The 21424-nt window shown below is 39.9% G+C and overlaps 1 protein-coding gene across 2 annotated transcripts in view; it reads right to left on the bottom strand.

Moving 5' to 3' along the window:
* Positions 1-21424, bottom strand: part of LOC122811665 (glutaminase liver isoform, mitochondrial-like) — a 1484096-nt gene that overhangs the window by 852077 nt on the left and 610595 nt on the right. For both annotated transcript variants that reach the window (XM_044083661.1, XM_044083660.1), the window contains exon 7: positions 3299-3357. In XM_044083661.1, coding sequence (XP_043939596.1) covers positions 3299-3357 — 59 coding nt within the window. The remainder of the gene's footprint in view (positions 1-3298; positions 3358-21424) is intronic.

Genomic DNA, 21424 nt, shown 5'->3' with positions numbered 1-21424 from the left:
GTCACTAGAAGTATTCTGAAGACTGAAGTAGCTTAAAATCTATTTGGATTCTGGGAATTTGTTTTGAGGCATAGTCAGCATGGAACATATGGTTTAGTTGGAATTACTATAATGTTAGTTCCAAGAATTGTTGAGAGCTAACTAAAAATAATGGGAATGTAGAGTCAAAGGTTTAATCTTATTGTGATTATGCTATGTTTGTTTAATGCTGCAAAAAGCAATGTTGGATAAAAAAAAATCTAGCTGGATTAAGGTGAATGAAGTGGACAAGCAGACAGAAAAAAGATTAGTGAGACAGACCGGTAAAGAGAAGTCTGTTAATAAGGTCATATTTCAGTATGATAGCAGGCCTGAAGATTTTAAGGACATACAAATGTGCCAAGCAAACTTTTGTGGACGGGATACGTGGAAGTGTCTGCCATGTTTTAGGGTTAGTAACTGCAGGGTAATGAATATATTCTTCCAGAATGCCATCTGTTTAAGGCAGCATGCTACCGATCTGCCCTCTATAAATTCACTCTGTTAATGAGTACAAGAAATGAAAAATACTAGCAAGAGTTGTCAACATGCGGCTGCATTTCATTTGTCAGCACTGACATCCTAAGCAGTCAAATCAACATGGTGAATTATGGGAAGGTTTCTAACTGAACCTTGTGAAACATATGTATAAAATAGACTGCCATTTTTGTTAAGCACAGGACATCTAACACAATCCTTGATTAAGATATCTTTGCTAGCCAAATTCAAGAGCTCAAATTATAAAATGAAAGTCCAAATAAACTGCATATAAAATAAACTATGACAACAGATAACGACTTTTTGGCAGGTGCAGTCTGGCCTGTTGCTGCATGATAAACTCTACTTGGTCAGTAGTGAACAATTTATTCTTTCCTTCCTAAAGTGTTTTGTATAATCAAGCACATTATTGAATTTCCCAGAACTGTTGAGTCTGTTCCACCAAGCAGGCTTATTTAATTAAAAAAATAGTTTCTTACTTTATGTCTGAACTGGCTTAATCAGATAGGTGATTATGGCCCTCCTTCATTCTTACGCATCTCTGCCTCTCTGAAATAGACTCCTCAATACATCTTATCCTCTCTGTCTTTCAGTTCTCTGGTGGAGTTTGGAACAAAACCTGTGCTACAAAAAATAGTTTAAATTACTCTTATTTTTGTCTGACATTGTTATAACAGGCTCTCTAGTACTACATACAGTACTTCAGTTATGGTCTCAGCATCTACTTGTTAAAGATGGGTTGCAAACTGGCTTAAGGACAGAACCCACAGGGTTAGAGTTGCTGGCGCTATGTCAGACTCCAAGCCGGTCACAAGTGGTGTCCCACAGGGCTCGGTCCTTGGCCCCCTATTGTTCGGCATCTACTTCTCAGAAGTACAGGCCAACATGGGAGGACTTTGGCTGACAAAGTTTGCAGACGACTGCAAACTGGGCGCCATAGTGGAAAGTGCATCGGACACGGATATCCTTCAGAAGGGACTCACGGAAACAGATAGCTGGTGCCAGAGCCATGGCCTGAAGTTAAACGCCAAAAAATGTATAGTCATACCCTTCGGGAAAAACAAGGTAACCCCAAGCTACCATATAGGTGGCAATCCACTAAGCACAGAAGAGGCTATCAGGGACCTGGGGACCCAGGTTGACAGTGGCCTTTCTTTTGACACTCACGTTGCTAAAGTGGTTAGAAAGACCTTCTACATTGCCCACCTGATCATGAAGGGATTCACATCCAGATCTAGTTGAGATCATTGTTCCCCTGTACTCTTCACTTATCAGACCAATGATCGAGTACAATGCCCCACTCGGGATGTATCTCACCCGACATCTGCAGCAATTGGAGAGACCCCAAAATTTCCTCACCAAAAGGATAAAGGGACTCCAAAATCTGTCATATGCTGCCAGATTGAAGAAACTCCAGCTCTATTCAGTCGCATACCGTCTGCTCACAGGTGACATGTGCCTGACATACAAGGCCATGTCCAACCCGGAATTAATGGACATGCTCCACCTCAAAAAATCCAAATCCACCAAAACCACTAGAGCAAGCGACTTAAACCTTAGCACGGATATAAATAGGACGTGCTGGAGGGATAGATTTATCACTCAGAGACTCCCTATGCTGTGGAATAAAATCCCGGTCCATGTGAGGCAGAGCACCTCGCTGGCTCTGTTCAAGAGAAATCTTGACCTGTGGATGGTAGATCGTAGGTTTACCCCGGGAATCATCTCTGTGTCACTGCTGGACAGAGGCACAACAAACTAATGGGCACAGTATTTTTTCATATAAGGGGTGGCGTAAGCCACAAAAATTTGGGCTAGGCTTATAAATGCCTTAGGGCAGATAGCCTAGTATAAACCTATGAACCTATGAACCTATAATCTAACAACTCCCATTTTTTGCAAGACCAATCAGACTTTTTAACCATTGTTGTTAATGATTTGTCTTCTGGGATAGACCTAGTTCACCACCAGCATCCTGTGTTCAGCTTCACTGCTTTGAAGATAAGAGCCACAGAGAGACAAAAGCATTGGTATAGTTAAAACAACAGAATGCATCCTAGGTCTGAACAATGTCCTACACACTTGCTAGCCCAGCTAAAGAAATACACAACTGTTAAGCAGATTAACAGTTAATTGGTCCACTCATTTTGTTCCTTATCCTGCCTAATGAGTAATATACCGTTCCTTGCTATCCAGTATCTCTTTCCTGTAACCCACAAGAACTCATTTATGTTTCATTTGTGTATATACCATAAGTGCTATCTTGCCAGCAGTGTGCAGGCCATTACCCCAACCTCCTTCTCAACATTCCTGTAAAGTAGTGCATCTTCTAGGATCCTACAGAGTCTTCCCAGTCTTAAAGCTGCCATGTCCCGTAAGAGACCAAGCTCATTTCTGACCTCTTTCTCAGACATTATGAAAGGCACAACCTGCCAGATTATCCTTACATATTTTTATTTACTACTAAAAGAAAGAAATGGAAGCAAAGAACTGTTCGATTATCAATAAAACAAACAAAAACAATGCAACTAAGAGCTATTTTTAAGGAAGAATACGAGCTTTTAAATACAACTACATTCCTGGTAACTGAAATATGTACATGTACCAAAAATAACTACACATCTTATATTCATGTCACAGCACACAAATAAAGAAACTAAGGGAAGGAAGCAATTTCAGTAAACCCAAATGACAGGAGTACATTCCAAAACACTACCTACAGTGACAGTGTTAATGCAAGCAGTTATGCATAACTACATACCTCTATCACCCTGTTTCTTACCTTCATTAGTGAGCTGATGACAATAGCACCTGCATTTACCATTGGATTGTGCGGTTTATCTATACCAAAAGAAAACAAAACACATATGTCCTTAAACAAACATAGAGCTGTATAATGTTATATTCAACTTAACTGAGAAGATAGTGGAAACTGATACCATAACATGCAAGCTAAATGGTTACTAGGAAACACAAGGTTTTATGCAAGAACCTCGGTTTACTGACTGTGTGGTGTAAACGATAAAAATAACATGTTTACTGCAGGGATGGTACTTGAGCATTTGCAGTGAATTGTAAGTAAATTTGTACAGACTGGACATTATAGAAGGATGGTGATAAAAAAAAATTATGGTCTATCACGTCATTTAGGTGTTGCAGGTAGCTGCTATGAATGTTGAAACTCTCCTTATTCTGCTCTGTTTCTTCAAAATCTGTCTCATAAACTATATTTACCTATATCATTTATTGCGGGAAGGTATCCAACGACCCCTCTCTGTCTATCTTTGAAATAATTAAATTAATCTTCTAGAGGCCAACTGTGCTTTCTTTTCTTTTCTGTGTTTCTACTCTTTAATTTCACCTCTTGCTCCCAATAACTGTCCTATCTGCCCCTACATTTTAGGCTTCACAATATGTTTTCTATTTTTCCTACCAACCTTTTGTGGGATATGACATTAAAGGTCTTGCTGAAGTCCAGATGTACCACAAGTTCAAACTTCACTGAGTTCAGTTTATTTGAAATTCATTTACAGAACTGAATATAGGGGCCGTGGTAGTGCAGCGGTTAGCGCTGTTGCCTCACAGCAAGAGGTTCTCCCATTCGATTCTTGGCTGGAGTGCCTTCTGTGTGGAGTCTGCATGTTCTCCCCATGGTCGAGTGACATTAACGACATGCAGGTAGGTGCGAGCGTGAATAGGTGTGCCTTCTTTGAAGGTTGGGCATCGGGCTGGCAACTCGGCACCATAAAAATCCACTGCCAATCATTAGCAGACCGGAGTTCCGCTGTGGTGACCCCTAACTGGGATAAGCCAAAAGACATTACATTACTTTTTACAGAACTGAATACAGCTGGACTAGCAAGACCACAACTGTGGGAAGTTATGCTGTTAATCAGCTGCAGTATACTTAGCACTGAGGAGGTCTAACAGAATTTTTTACATAACTTTCCCAGGAGGCTTGCAATTGCTCAGCTCCTCTATGGACCAACCCAGTAACTAAGGAATAACTACTGTTATGTTCCAAACCTTTGGCATTATCCCAGCTGTATGGTTTAGTCAGTAGTCCAACAAAGCTGTTTATCAAGTCTCCAAGGTTCAAGGCAAGCAGATGTTCTTTACATTGATTACTGCTACAGCAGCCTTAGCAATATGGGTTGTACACTGCCAAGGATATAACAGCTGGCCAATTTCCAAAGTTTCAGCACCTTCCACACACCCAAACTGCTAAACAGCTCAAGCTGAGCTGACTAAGAGACAAGTCTGAGTGCGAAGCCCTTCAGATCTTTACTACCGCTGAGGCTTCTGAGGACTGACGGTCATCTTGCTCTTTCCTTAGCTGGGCAGATAAGTTCCCCTTAGTGAAGAACTTTCCATTTTCTTATTTTTTACTGATGTACTTCAGGAAAGTTATTTTAAATCTAGGATTTTTGTGTTTTAACAGATTGTCTCAAAACTGTAACATATTTTTAAAAGGAGATCTTGTTGTGTTTGTCAGTTTAGCAGTAGTGTTATCTAACTGATAAACTATTTTCTTGAAGAAACTGTGCTGATGTTAAGGTTGTGGGGCTGCTATACTGTTTGAAAGTACTTTTTACTCTTTTCTTTCTTCCAAAAAAGTAATTTTTCTGGACTGGTAGTTTTACTGGCATTGTTGCTTGTTTTCCCCAGGACAGAGGCACCATTTTAGGCTTGCCCATGGAAAAGATTGCCACTCCCACTGAGATTCCTTCTTCCAGCCACAAAAAGAAAAAGTTAAGCGAACAGCCTTTGCCACCATAGCAGGCTAGCAATTTGCCTCAGCTGCAGGTGGGTAACTCTGCTGTGGCCATTTGTTGTACATCAGACCACTCATCTTTTGCCGCAGATCCCTCTGGTGTAGCACCTACAGCTACTATGTACCGGGGGTAGCCATGTCCCCTGTGGCTGTTTCTGTCCCCATCAGTGTGCAAAGAATCGCTATTCTCAGTCCTGGGAAAGGGAACAGGGAGGGTTTCTCTGTTTTGTCAGAAAGTTCTGCCCATTCATGGGGAAGCAGTGGCTGCTATTAGTAACACAGATGGTCCCACTTTTCCTGTAAAAAAAAAAAACAGAAAACTAAGTATGTATCTATTCTGTCTCAAATTTCTTTGGATAGTAGTTTACTGGGACTGACTCACGGTTTGATTCAGGTAATTGATCCTTTTTGTAGAGTAGTTTTCGTAAAAGAAAGAGGAATGCCTCCTTTCCTTAAGAGATTCAAGATTATGAATCCAAACAAGAAGATGCAGGGACGGATTCAGGGTTTTCTCCTCAGATTTCTGATTCAAACTCAAAGGAGAGAGAGTTCTCTTTCTGATTCTTCCTGTGGGGGGTTTGTTTACCTTTCTCAGTAGAATGTCCCAGTGTTTTCAGTGGGAGAACAGTGAGCTTTCTCAGTCCTTCAAAAATACTATGAGATGCTACAGAAGGATTTTCCAGAACCTACACTCATTCCTCTTGACCTGTCTGTGTTACAGGATGTGTGTCTTACTGCCTGCAATTTTCTTGATAGCTGTCCCTAAAAAGGCAGATAAGATATATAAAGTTCCCCAGTCATTTAAATTTTTATACACTGTTCCCAAACCTGACCAGCAGCTATAGCCTTAGCTGACTTTTCTGTGGCTAACCACTTAGTTAATTCCAATCCTACTCTTTCTAATAAGGTTGGGAAAATTACCGTTAGCTATGGGGAAAAGGTGTATACTTCTACAACTTTGAATTTCAGAATTTTGAAATGTCAGGCTCATACGCTAAAGTTTATTCTGACATACTGTAAAAGTATGAGGAATGTTTTACCTACAGTTTCTTCTTCTGAAGAAAAATCTGCTTTAAATAACTTAGTTTCTTCTATTGCATGGATCACTACACATTGCTTGCAGTGTGTATATGACTCTATTGATGCTTCTTCCAGGGCTGTGGCCACTGCTACGGTTTTAAGGAGGTTTGCTTTACTGCATACCTTTCCAGATGATATTAAAAATGAGATTTTAAATTCTCCCTTAGATAGAGATTTAGTGTTTGGCCACTCTGCTGCAGAGGTGATCAAATCGAGTGATGAAAGGATCAAGCTGATTCTGGGAATCTTTAAGATTTTTCAGTCCTCCTTTTTCAAATTGCCCAAGAGATTTTCTCTCTCATTGTCCAATTTCAGTGAAAAAAAAAACAAAAAACAGAAGAATCTCAACAGAATTCAGATAGACAAATACTTAAGAAGTGGCAAGGAGATTCCAAAATGAAGCCTCAAGCCTCCCAAAACCAAGGACACTCCAACAAGTATGAATTACTTTGTGACCCCCTCCCAACTTGGCCCCCTTTCTCTTCTAGAAAGTCTGACTCTTTATTGTTTTCTCTTTGGCAACAGATTGATTCAGACAAATTGGTTCTAAAAAACATTCATCAGGGTCACAGATGGCAGTAGGAGGAAATTCCTCCTTTCTAGGAGGTCATTCCTCATCTTGCAGGTCAGACTGTTTTGTTTCCACTTGTTCTTCAGCACATGCTGTTCGAAGTAATGATAGAACCAGTTCCTCCTTCCCAGGTGGGAAGGAGTTTTATTCAAGGATCTTCCTAGTCCCAACGAAAGAACACACTTGGAGACCAATTCTGGATTTTTATTTCTTAAACCTGTTTGTGATAGTCGTAAAATGGGCAAAAGCACTGAAGGAGGGTCCCAATGGGTAAAATGTAAGTGCTTTATTGAAGTTTTAAGTGCTTTCATCCCCCAACAACCGAGGACTTCCTCAGAATACAAAAATAGACATATACCTGGGTTACCTAAGTACTGTACACAATTAATCAACATAATTAACCTGCTTAAATTACTTAAGGCTATAATATTAACTATTACACAAATTGTATCTGAAACTACACAATAAAAACATTTGTAAATGTCATATATATATATATATATATATATATATATATATATATGTGTGTGTGTGTGTGTGTGTGTGTGTGCATCCACAACTAAAAAATAAAAAAATGAAAAATAAATAATCCTAAAAAAATAGTAAAAATCATACTTGACAGACAATTTCACAATAATAACTTTGGGGTTAATAATTTATATTTTATTTGACCTACTCTTAAGGACTGGAATAATAGAAACAGTATTGTTTAGCCCTGGGGGTAGCATGGCACCTAACCTATGCTGCCAACAAAGTTCCCTATCACGTAACTCATTCTTTCAATCACCTCCTCTAGGGTCTAACACAAGTTGATCTATGATGCCAAAAGTGAACTTAGTGAAGTTGGCACATTTAATAGAATGCTTGTACAGAGCGTTTGTATCCTTAGCCTTCCTGATGTCATTGACATGTTCATAAATTCTGGTCTTAAGGGCCCTTTCCATTTTCCCTATATAAAAACCACTGCAACTCTCACACTTAGCAAGATACACTATTTTACCAGAGTTGCAGTTACCTTTCAACAACACAACCTTAGATTGCAACACATTATTTAAAATAACTTCAGTTTCTGATAAGATGTAGGAACATTGCCTACAACTTCCACAGGGGAGTGTACCCACCTGCATCCTACTGTACCCAGACTTCCTCTCAAAAAGTACTTTAAACTGGTACCAGTTTTGAATACAAAAATAGATACGTCACCCAAAAGTTTATAAAGATCAGAAATGTTTTTAAAGATACACAAGTTTTTCTTTATTGCATCCATAATGTCGTTAAATTGTGGATGATACTGCACTACACAAGCCTACTCAAATTTAGATGTATTATTACACGGACCCACACTGGCAATCCTATACCCAAAAGTGGTATACACTTGGTGTTCCAGCCCTGATGTACTTCCTCAATAACACTGTCCACCAAGTTTTTTTTGGTATCCCATGGCATAAAACATCCTAGCTAATTCTGCCAGCTCTGTTGACATGTCTTGAAAATCCGAGGTTATCTTAGCCACCTTAATAGCTTGTCCCTTGATCAAGCTTTTCTTCTATGTGTAAGGGTGGCAACTTGTGTAGTATAAGTACGAATTACAGAAGGTGTCTTTACGATATACGTTAGACTTAAAACCTTCTGTACCATGGGAGATCAAAGTGTCTAAAAAACAAATTTGTGAGGGGTGACTATGATAGGTAAATTTAAAATAATCAGTAGTCCCATTAATATATTTCACAAATTCATTTAAGCCTTCACTGGTACCCTTCCATAAAATAAAAATATTGTCCAGGTACCTTAGATATAAATGTATATTCATTGAAAACAACTGTTAAAAACATATTTTTGTTCCTACCCAAGGAGAACCAAGTTTGTATACACAGGGGCACATGCTGCTCCAATGGCCACTCCTTTGATCTGTTGAAAATATTGATCTTCAAAGAAAAAAAATTGTTCTCTAAAATAAGAGCCATTATTTCCACCAAATGTATAATCTGGTCATTAGTCAGTGAGGAATGAACGTATAACATCTCTTCAAAGAATTCTAAGCCAATGTCCTTGGGTATGACTGAGAACAAATCTTTCACGTCATTTGTTACAAAAACAAGCTCCTTAGACCAAATTTCCTTCTTTAAATGTCCCAGGAATTACCAAGAATTCTTAAGTAAATGGGCCACATTTTCAACCACATTTTTAACTAACTTATCCACACATACAGCCAGGGGATGAGTTTTAGAACCACTGGCTGAAACTATCGGCCTAAATGGTGGATGAGAAATGTTCTTATGGATCTTGGGAATGCCAAATATGGAAGGAATCACAGGATTATTACTGACTAAAAAGTCAAATACATCCGGAGTAATCCACTGGTTCAACAGATATTCCTCAAAGTAGGACTCAATCCTATGGTAAGCAATATTGATTGTTTTTTTTTTGAGACAGGTGTATAGGTATTAGCATCAAGTAAAATATTTTGTATGGCATCAGAATAATCAGGGCTATTGTTATAAAATAAGTTCCCCTCCCTTATCTGGTTTCATAATACGGATGGTGGGGTCGGACCTTAGGTCATTCAGCAAGGTGACTTCATCCTTAGTTAAATTCGCCCCAAATTTCCTTTTGTCTGAATGGGTCCTAGAGGTTTCTTCAATAACAGCCCTCTCAAAATTATTAACTAAAGGATGCAGGGGAGGGTTGAAAGTACTTTTTTTTTTATGTCATGGCTATGGAATTGTTTATCCCTATGTTTATTCTGATCCGCAAAAAAAATATTGAAATTTAGCTTTCTTGTGTAAAGCTTAAATTCAATTAAACAATTCGCAATATCTACCTTTCTCGTAAATACAACCTTAAATCCCTTCAAAAATAACTTAAAATATTATTCAAAATATTCCTATTGGTGTAACTGTAAATACTAAAGCCATCAAAAGTGTTTATAATACCAGCACTGGAAGTGACTACTTCCTGTAAGTGTCTGTGTCTCTCCACTGGTGAACCCATCCCCCCCCCCCCCGGTTGCACAACCCTGTCTGTGTAAGAATGTTGTTTCTGAACTCTTTAGTCTCTTTGAGGGGCACCAGTAGTGACCTGCCTCTTTGCAGAGGTGGTCTCCCCTATCCTAACTTCTTGGATCCTGTCTGAGAGCTAACTGGCTATTCAGTATGTAATATGTGGGTTTATGCCTATATCCATAAGTTTGTTTACAATGCCTAAGTGGGGTATTGAATCCAATGCCTTAGCCAGGTCAAGATAGGCAGTATGCACTGTTCAGCCCTCATCCATTGCCTTGTGACCTTCTCAAAGACATCCACCAGGCTGAGTAGGCACAATCTACCCCTGATTAAGCCAAACTGGGCTGGATCCAGTGTTTGACGCTTCTTTATGTCCTTATTAATCATTTCTATGATAATCTGGTTCATGGCTTTGTATACGAGACTAGTCAGACTTATGGGTGTGTAGTTCCCAGGGTCCATTGTTGGCCCACCCTTGTGCAGGGGGATGACTGTTGTGGTTCTCCATTCATGTGGCACACAGCCTGTCTGGAGGCAGTGGTTCAACAGTGACTCCATTGGTTCAGATATGTAATGTTAATGTTTTGGGCTGTTTAGGAGGCATCCTGGGATGATAACAGGGCCCGTTGATGCAGTGTTTGGGCCTTAGAGAGCACATCTAGAACCTTCTCCTTAGTGATAGTTGCAGGTGGGTTATTTGATATTTCCTAGGGGGTGGCTGGGAGGGGGGGTAAAAACTTGATCTGAATTTGTTGGACAGCAGATTTTCTGTTTTCACCAGCTCTGTGTAGGTAGCTCCATTTACAATCAGTTTTGCACATTGCTGCCTGCTGCTGTTGAGGTTTTGGGCAATTAGCTAAAGAAAACCTTGTGGTTCTCCTTTGCCTGAGAACCTATCTTTACCTCAGGTTTGGTTTCAGTAGACTCAATACACTTTGTTAACTGTTTGTTTAGATTGATGATTTTGTTTTTATCATTGTGGGTGTAGCACTTCTTAATCTTGGCTATGACTTTTTCTTTATATTGTACATGTTTATGTTTGGATTTTACTCAGGGAAGTTTGTTTTTTGAGTTAGTTATGGACTTACTGGTGGTAAGCACAGCTGTCACTATGCATTTACTGACATGATTACACAGGGTTTCTTTGAACAATTCTGCATCGGCAACTGTGTTCTCAGGATTTGGGGGAGGGGGCTTGAAATTTTGATAAGTTATCACTTAGTAGTAGGAAATTTGGCTTAGAATAGTTCCTAAATGTTGAGAGGTTAGCGCCTTCTCTGACCACTGTTTGCAGCTGATTGTGTTAACCACTGGTTTATACTATGGGCTTACTGTTTCATTGGGGATGAATTTGCAATTGCTGATTCTACGCCAATGCCCTTTCCTTACCATCAAGAAGTCTACCTGAGTTGCATGATGGCCACTCTTATATGTGATTCTGTGACTGTCTCTGTTGCTGAATCATGTGTTGGCTACCATTAAGCCATTTGCCAGACAGAAGTCTACAATGGCCTCAATTTCTTTCTTTCTGTTGCCTCCTATGTGGAACTAGGCAGTCATCATATGCTGTTCTATCTGTCCTTACATGAGCATTTAAGTCCCCTTTTATCAACACTAATTCATATTGTCCTACTTTACCTAGCAGGTCCTACAACTACTGCCTGAATACACTCTTTTCCTTGCTATCAGAAACATGTTGTGAGGGCATGGACTAAGATTATGAATACTGCCCTATCTATACACTAGAGTCTGTCACTAATTCTGATGACATCCCTCACTGTCTTCTGAAGGCTCTCCCCTGCAACAATTGTACATCATTTCTAGGCTATCTTCCCCCCAGTAGCAGACTCTGGATCCCAAGGCAAGTGGCTTTGCTGCCCTTCCATCTTCTCTCTTGGATACAGAGGATGTACAGCCTCATCTTTACTTTCATGCCATCCACTTCCAAGCTGTGACCTAGTTAATCAACCTACATTAGGTTTACTGATTTTATGTCTAGCTTTCACTCAACAGAGCTATCCTTGGTAACCCAAGTTGGGCAACTGGACATCAGTGAGCCAGTAGTTTATTGACCCAGGGCTGCTGGGCTTTACTGCAGCCACACACTGCACAATAGGGGCACATAAACTCCTCCTTCTGTTGCAAGTCAGAGTAGGCTGGGTCCTCAATCTACTTAGTTCCGGCAAATACTAATGCCTATTTTTGGCAACATAAGTCAATGTGCCCAAATCACGTAAAGCCAATTCAATTATTACACCACTGCGTAGCTAGCCCTGACACAGCACTCAATCTACGATTAGTGTTCTCCTATCTAAAGGATACTATGCACCACAGTTGATGCCCTAAGCTGTTGGTCTATACAAGTCTTCCCCCAAAAGGCATCCATTTAGACTCTGTGATGATGCCCACAGCTCCATTATTGGATGAGTTTGAGGTGGAAACACCCAGCATGTTTTTGGGAGATAAGAGGAAAGCCACAAAGGGAGAATATTTAAACGTCACATAAGCATTGGTTGGAGGTCAGGATGGAACCTTCTACATTATGCATAGGAGACAAAGACCTTAACCATTTTGCCAACTGTGCTTTACAATATAACTTTCAGTTGACATTATGAAACATTTTATAAAAATATTAATAAGAGTAAAAACTGTTTTACTTTCATTTTTTTGTTCCCTTCATTGTCCTTCTAAACATTAATGATATAAAGTGGAATATATCACTTTATATTACTCCCAGTGGTTTAACACAGTCAACAAAATTCCAGTGTTTCTCAGTCTCTTATTCTTGCAAAGCCATATTCCACATACCGATTTCTATATCCAGTGGGACCGATGCTTATAGTCTCCCATTTATTCACTAATTTCAGTGTTGCTCATCTTCTTCCTGATTATCTCCATCTTCCAATACCAGTCTCTGGTTCACGTTCAAGGTACTCCTGAGTCTTCTAGTCAGTTCCTGTACTTTTTTCTTTCTGTCACGCATTTTCCTTTTGAAAAATAGAAAATGTTTCTCTGGCAAAGTCTCTCTGTGGGTTTTGTTACTGTCAGAAGAATAAGCAGCAGTCTCCTTCTAGTTGCTGTCACCTTCTTTGTTGGATAAACTTTTTTATTTCCTACTTAGCCTGTTCTGCATTAAAACAATTATTTGATTCTTCAGGAAGAAAATATTCTGGAGACAGCTGGATACAGCAGCATGAATCTCACATTCCCCAATTGCTGGGATGAAGTACATCTCTTGTGCTTGGTGTGCAGTGAATAATCACTTTGCTCACATGCTCTGCTGTCTAAAGTTTTTAATACTTTTCCTTTCTGCCACATTTTGTCAGAAGTAATTCCTTCTGCTGTTATGACTGGATATTTACTTTAATAGGTCTTGGCTGCTTTATCGTGGCCAGATTTGGACCATACACACTATTTACACTTTCAATTAACAAATCCTGCTGTAGAACACCAGTCCAGCTGTTTTCTTGTACTTTCTTAAAATTAATGCAGCTTGTACCTTCCAGTTTCACAGATACACCAGAAAATCTCAGTTTATTTATGCATGTTCTGTCATCCAAGTCTACTATTTTTTGAAATACCCATTCTTGAAAAGCCTCATGTTCAGCCAGGCTTCTTCATTTCAACTGCTGACTTTTGCAGTTTTATCACTTCATCTGAATAGCTACTTAAATTTTTGTCTGTTTACCCAACCTTTTGTTATTCGACTTGATACATTTATTCAGTGTTTCATTTATTAAAAAAAAAATCTTAATGCATTTGATTTATTTTTTCCTCTATATTACTGGAAGCCAGCTCCTGCACCAAAGCTGAAACTTGAAATGCTTTTTGCAAAATAGATGCAAGGTTCTTTTCAGATATTTTATCATCTCCTTTGCTAGCTGATTTTCTCTCAGGTTCTCCAAATTTCTTCTATGCTGGCATCCAGCAGTGTAATTACTAGTCAACAACTGAATTTTATACAAACTGACAATTTCACTGGCCCTTTTCACAGTTTTTATTTTCACACTGGGAGAGGTCAAATCAACTTGCCAATCAGTGTGCAGCCATCTTGGAAGACCCTCTGTGCCCAATTATTATCATAACTCATTCCCAAGGTATGGGGTATTGTTGTTATACTGCTGGTGGTAAGAGCTGTGGCCAAAAGATACTGTTTCAGAGATGAGTGAAAATGAGATTCAGAGGCACATTAGCTAGAAACGGGAAAGCCCTCATTATCAGCCAATCTGCATGTCTCTGAATCAGTCGTAACTACTACAAGTAGAAATGAGCACATTCCCATTGTAGTTACCACTGGCAGCCCATGCATCGCATAAGCACAGGCACCCCCCATTCAATCTCTCCCACACAGGCACACCTTGAAATACACACACACAAACACACACACACACACACACACACACACACACACACACACACACACACACACACACACACACCTCTTACCTGTCTCTTAGAGAACAGAACATTCTTGATGTATCTTCTTATTTTTGCCCCTGCTCTTGTAAACTGTTTATCCTTACAGTCAGCCAGTAATGCCAGACAGACTTTCATTCTTTCTATTTTTTGTAAAGTGATGCTTGATCTGCTGCTCTAGTAACTTTCTCATTCTTCCTATCTTTCGTAAAGTGATGCTTAATCTGCTATTCTAGTAACTTTTTCAGTAAGTCCAAGTAATAGTTTAAAAATTCTCCCTGGTGCCATCTGGTGTTCCTCTCAGCTTTGTCCTGAAGTCCACCACTCCTAAAAGAACACATCCCCATCCTTCTCAACTGTCCCTGGTTTTAAAGGGCATTCCTGCTGTTGCCTTTTATATATGCAGTGTCCCTAGTAACTCATGTACCATTGTAATCAGTGAATAATGCCACACCAAAAGTGTGATAACAGACCTTGGGACACAAGTAGACAGTAGTCTCTCCTTTGATAATCACATTGCCACAGTAGTCAGGAAATCCTTCTATGTGGCACACATCACAAAAGGTTTCTCATCCAGAAAAAAGAGGTCATTGTTCCCCTCTACTCATCACTCATTAGACCCATTATAGAGTACAACGCCCTTTTGGTATGTACCTCACAAGACATCTACAACAACTGGAAAGGCCGCAGAAATACCTCACAAAGAGGATTACCGGCCTCAAACAGATGCACTATGCAGACCGTCTCAAAAAATTCCAGCTTTACTCTGTCGCATATTGCCTACTCAGAGGCGATCTCTGCCTAACATACAAAGCTATGTCAAACCCAGAGCTGCTGGACATGCTCCATGAAAAGAAATCCCAATCCCTCCGAGCTACTTGCTCTAGGGACCTAAACCTTGTCACCACAATAAACAGAACATGCTGGAGGGACAGATTCCTGTCTCAGAGACTTCCCATACTCTGGAACAAACTACCTATCTATATCAAACTGCTGGAGGGACAGATTCCTGTCTCAGAGACTTCCCATACTCTGGAACAAACTACCTATCTATATCAAACAAAGCTCCTCATTAGCACTCTTCAAGAAAAATCTTGATGATTGGATGGGAGATAGGAAATTCACCCCAGGGATCACTTCTGTGGCTCTGCTTGACAGAGGCACAGGAAAATAATTTTCTTGGGTAGCAAAAGCCAGGGTACCACTTGGCTAGGCTTATTTAGGCCCTAGGGCCAATAGCCTAGTACCTACCTATGAACCTATGAACATTAGAGTTTCATACTTATTATTATGCAAAAAATACCCTCTACAATAACTCCTCAGCATAGATAGTTACAGCTCCTGCTTGATAAGCTGCTTTCTGTGTCAAGAGTAAGAGTGCATGGTTTAAACTCCCCCCCATACTTTTTTTTTTCAAAGACTTAAGGTAACATGTAAGAAGTATCATTGACGTCTACTGGTGGTGAAGAGAGCAAACAATATGTTACAGAGTGCTTAGGTTACAGGTCTGGAATCCTGTTAAGTACTTTTATTGCACAATATAAAGAATATCCATGGTGTCTAGTATTCTCCAACCCATGTCTTTCATGCTGCAAAACAATTATTTTTTTAAGAACCTTTACAGCACAATATAAACAGCATCCCTGGTGTTTAGTGTTCTCCATCCCCCAATATTGCAGGACTTGCTCTTTGTTTAGGGAAGGGTGGAGATGCGACAATCCCCCTCACACATTTACACATTCATACACACACACACTTACACACAAAATTATTCCCCATCTATCTCTTAATTAATCTGCTATGCCAACCACCCACATAAACACACACACACACACACACACACACACACACACACACACACACACACACACACACACACACACACACACACACACACACACACTTGGAGTAACTCATCCCCCTGCATACACTAACATATCCAACCACAGACATGTACAAATGTACGGACTCACTTTACAAGCTTGAGATACTGAAATCTCAAATTTCAGTATCTCAAGACCAAAACACAGAAACTGCAATAACACAAAAACCCAAAAAACCAACACCCATAACATCAAAAATAACACTACAAAAGCAAAACCCAACCCTCCCCCAACATAAATACACCAAAACAACAAAAAACAATACACATACATAAGTATAAGCAGGGGGCAAGACCCCCTGCACCCCCCACACCCTCACTACTAATATATACCAACTCCAAGGTCGCACTAACAAAAAAAAAAAAAAAAAAAGGACAAACCTAAAGTAACACGCAGTACTCTCCCATTCCACACTATAATACCTATCTCACGAAAAACACACACACTACACACATAAAAAACACACCACTTTAAACACTTACACATACACACAGACACACTCACACCTACCTACCCTAACCAACTTCTAAAAGTTCCCAAAAGTTTACACCAAACCACATAACTACACAAAACCCTAAAAACTGTACACCTACCTAACCCTCCGAACATAACCACACGTCGGCCGTCATCTGGAGCATTTCTCCCCGGGCCTCCGCTGAAAACAGGCTCTGTGGAACCTAGTCGGACTTTCCCGGTCAACAAATGATTAATAAATAAATAAAATCCTTCCTACCCGGAAACCACTTACCTTACAGTGACAGCATACCGAGAGAGAAAAAACCCCACCACATCTACTACGGATTTGGCAAACTAACATTTGATAATATGCAGTTTCAAGTAACTGCACTTTCACATTTCTGGTCTCGAGATACTGAAATTCGAGATTTCAGTATCTCGAGCTTGTAAAGTGAAACCAAATGTACACATGCACACACCACCTCCCACTGCATGTCAGCTAAACTCTCAAACACCTACCTCTAACATGGCCAGACCCACTGGAAGCAATGGATGAGTGCAAGTGTTTGGTCTTCATTAACTTGATTAGTGGTGCTTTTTCACTCAGCAGGGTGATTCTCTGAATCACTCAGCTGCATAAATGCCTTCCTGCATGTATTTTCATGGGGGACAGTACATTGCTAATGAGCATAGGGTGCTACCTTCTGCTTCTGTTTACTGGAAGTAGTTAAGTTAAAGCATCACTACGGGCAGAATGTACAAAAAAATATATATTTTTACCTTGTATTAATGGCTACAAATCACCCAGCAGCATGATAAATAGTTATTGAATTTTTCTTTTTTTTTAACCCTAAATGACCTGATGAAGTGGATATGCTGACAACTTTGATTTCTAGTTAAGCATTTCCTTCCTCACAATGCACTCTGTCTCCCTGAGATACAGAAACATGCCTAGCACAATTGCAGTAAACCTCCCACAGGTACAGCTTGCAGTGTCATGTAGCCCAAAGGCAATTAGTTAACTAGGTAGAAATTTGAGGCTCATACTGCTGCTGATTAGAAAACCCACCCATGGAAATGACAGATCCCAAATAAAAAAAGAACATCATAACTGCGGGTAGGTCAGACATAATGAAAGGTAGCTAGCAGGTTGCCCATATGTGACTATGTGTGTACACGTGTTATACAGCAATGCTGTGAAAGAGCTTGTATGCCACATTAAACAGTCTGCAGCAACGTTTAAACCTATCTTTCGAACATTAAAAGGTTGGAAATGGGTGAATAGAGAAGCAGGAAAAGGGGATGCAGCAAGCACATGCACAAGAGAAAAGGGAGGTAAGAATGGGAGTGGGGAGGGGAGGGAAGTATATATTTCTTTCAGGGCAGGAACCCTTTTTTTTTTTTGTTTTTGTTTTTTGGAGAAGAGAAGATGGGGAAGAATTTAAGGGAAATTCAAAGAATGGAAAGAGGATGAGGTTTAGAGGCAAGGACACACAAACAACAAAAAAATAGAGACAAATATTGATAGGGGAGGTGTTGACACACTTGAGGGGGGGCAACAGAATTACAGACACACAGACTAAAGGGAAGTCAATGGAGATGGGACAGACTGGACAACTAACAGGGGAGGGAGATTACACACAGAGACCAAGAACACTAAGATTGGGATAGGGTGGGAATATCCTTCGCTACTGCTCTGCTTGTTCTAGACCCAGATGCTGACCACCCACCCTACTGGCCCAGCTTGAGATGCTGAAGGTAGAGACATGCAGTAATGTAACTCTTGAATCCACATAAGGAGCCTTTCCAGGCAGGTAATGTGGTCTTCTAGCCACTGGTCTATCAATTCCCTCACCACCCTCACCAACTCTCTGAGACTAACAAACTTTGCTTCCCAGCACTGCTATGAGAGGGAAAGATGGTGGTTCCCCTCTGGTAAGCAGCCACTGGAGGCCACAGGAGAGGCAACCTGCCTGGCACGCTGCCACAACTCAGCCAAGTAGAATGGAAGCAGGAGAACACTGGGACAGGTGCAGGGTTGGTGACTTGGGCCACTAGTATAGCCACAGCAGATGCTGGAGAAAAATGTCAATATAAACAGAGAGAAATAAAACAAAAACACAATAAATAAGGCAGGACAGGAACAAAGAGAAGACAGACAAAACAAATTGCACTAACACATGGAAGTTAGGACACAGCCATCTTCCTATACTTATCAAAAGCTTTTGATGCTTTCTCCCACCAGAATCCTCTGCATAAACTCTCATTCTTAGGGCTCTCCAACTCTTCACTGCAATGGTTCCATAGCTACCTCACAAAGAGAATCCATGCAGTGGAATGGAAAAATAATTTCTCTTCCTTTTCGCCAGTAACTATTTGTACTCCACAAGGATCTATACTAAGCTCCATAATTTTCAAAGTATTTATAAATGACCTGTACGCTACTACAAAAATTGCTACCCTTGTTCAATATGCTGATGACTCGACACTAATATGCCCTGCCAAAACACTCTCTAAACTCCAAAACCTTACACAAGAATCCTTATCGAGTGAAAAATTGCTAAATAATTTGTAACTATTTCTAAACTCTAAAAAAGACAATTACTACTCTTTACCCCAGAACACACATCTCAACCAAAACAGCACTATTCACCATCATCTCTGCCAACAACACCAAGATATTATTACAAGTGCACCACACACAATTACTGGGTGTCATAATAGATGACCAGTTGACATTTGACAACTGTGTACCACACATGGTTAAAAAAGTCATCAAAGCACAGAGTAAAAGCCTACCTCATTGACATGGCCAAAACACATACAGCCTCTACATACTAACTGCTCTCACTCTCCTCTATGTTGCCCCAATCCTTACTAATCTTTAAATCTCATAACTATCCCAAGTTGAGCAATGCTATAATAAAAATTTGCTATAAACTACAGCAATAGAACAAACCACTGCCCAGCACTCAGAGAATTAAACTGGCTAAAACTACATCACCTGGCTTTTTCTCAGCTAACCGCAATACACAGACTTCTCTATAAATCAGAGATTTGTCCAGTACTCAGTTAATTAAACTGGCTGCAGCTGCCACATCACCTAGCTCTTTCTCAGCTAACTGCAATATATACACTTCTACATAAGCCAGAAAAATGCCCAGCCCTTAATAACGTAATACAGCACTACTCCTCCAATAGAATTTTATGCTCTGGAGAAAATCACTGATCATTATAACCAAATTTTCTAATACTGTAGGTGACTTGCCGCGGTGGTACAGCGGTAGCATTGTTGCCTCACAGCAAGAGGTTCTCCTGTTCGATTCTCGGCTGGAGTGCCTTCTGTGTGGAGTCTGCATGTCCTCCCCGCGGTCGAGTGGCCTCCAAAAGACATGAGTGAATGGGCGTGCCTTCGCTGAAGGTTGGGCGTCAGGCTGGCATCTCAGCACCATGAAAATCTACTGCCAATCATTAGTGGACTGGAGTTCCGCTGTGGCGACCCCTAACCGGGAAAAGCTGAAAAGACAAACAAAACTCTTTATATTTAGATAATGTAGCTAAAGTATGGAACCACATCCTGCTACCTGTAAAATCTATTCAGAATATAAACTCATTTAAACCACAACTAAAACTTTACCTAGCAAATCAATGAATGAGCTCCTGTATATCCCCATGACAAAATCCACTATAATATTCAGCTTGCTATACTGTCAAACCGTTTCTCTTCAATAAGAATCCAATGGCCCACAATCAGTCTTCACTAATACCTGAACAGCTTTATGGGCATACCACACCCATATGCACACTGCTCATCACCCCACTCTCTAAACTTCTAATCTAACCTTTATGATAGCACTATATATATATATATATATATATATATATATATATATATATATATATATATACACACACACACACACACATATACATACCATATTTCCCCGAAAACAAGACCAGGTCTTATAATTTTTCCTCCACCGAAATACGCATTAGGGCTTATTATCAGGGGATGCCTTAATTACTCCCCCCCTGTACAACAATCTACATTTATTCATGTACACAAATCGACATTTACTCATGTACAAAATTCAACATTTATTCATGTACACAAATCAACATTTATTCATGTACACAAATTGACATTTATTTGGTACTTTTCTGTTATTGTGCAACAGTTCTAGGTAATACATTAACAGTTGTGTGAGAATTCTACATAAACAGTGCAACAAACATTTCAACTTCAGAATATCTACACCTTGGCTTTCACAGTGCAATATTTCATGCTTAACAGAAAGTGCAGAAAAATCTCAATACAAGTGTATTGGAGGAGGGGAATAAAATAGGTGAATAACTTTTTGAGTGGTGATGCTTTCTTTATTCTTTACCCAAACCGTACGAGAAGAATGATAGAAAGTTATAAAAATGAAGTCTGGGAACTAGTGGCCTTACTTTATAATTTCCCCTTGATAATGAAACATTACCTTAATGCAATAAATTCAAAAAACTAAGAAGAGATTGCAGCTGAAAGCAGAAGCAATCCATTCTATTACCCCGATAACTGAAAAGTTATTCAAATACAGTCATGTCATCTTCTGGTACAGTCATAAGTCTCCAACCCCCGAATTCCGGCCTGAATTTCTTGCGACTCCATTTCCTGTAGAACCATTGGCCCCAATCTGTCATGCCCAGCAACAGAGCTCGCCTTAAATGAGCACTGCTTATC

Source organism: Protopterus annectens, chromosome 9.part0 (assembly GCF_019279795.1).
Source record: "Protopterus annectens isolate FY-2018-M chromosome 9.part0, PAN1.0, whole genome shotgun sequence".
Lineage (NCBI taxonomy): Eukaryota > Metazoa > Chordata > Ceratodontiformes > Protopteridae > Protopterus > Protopterus annectens.
This window is presented reverse-complemented; position numbering and strand designations above follow the sequence as displayed.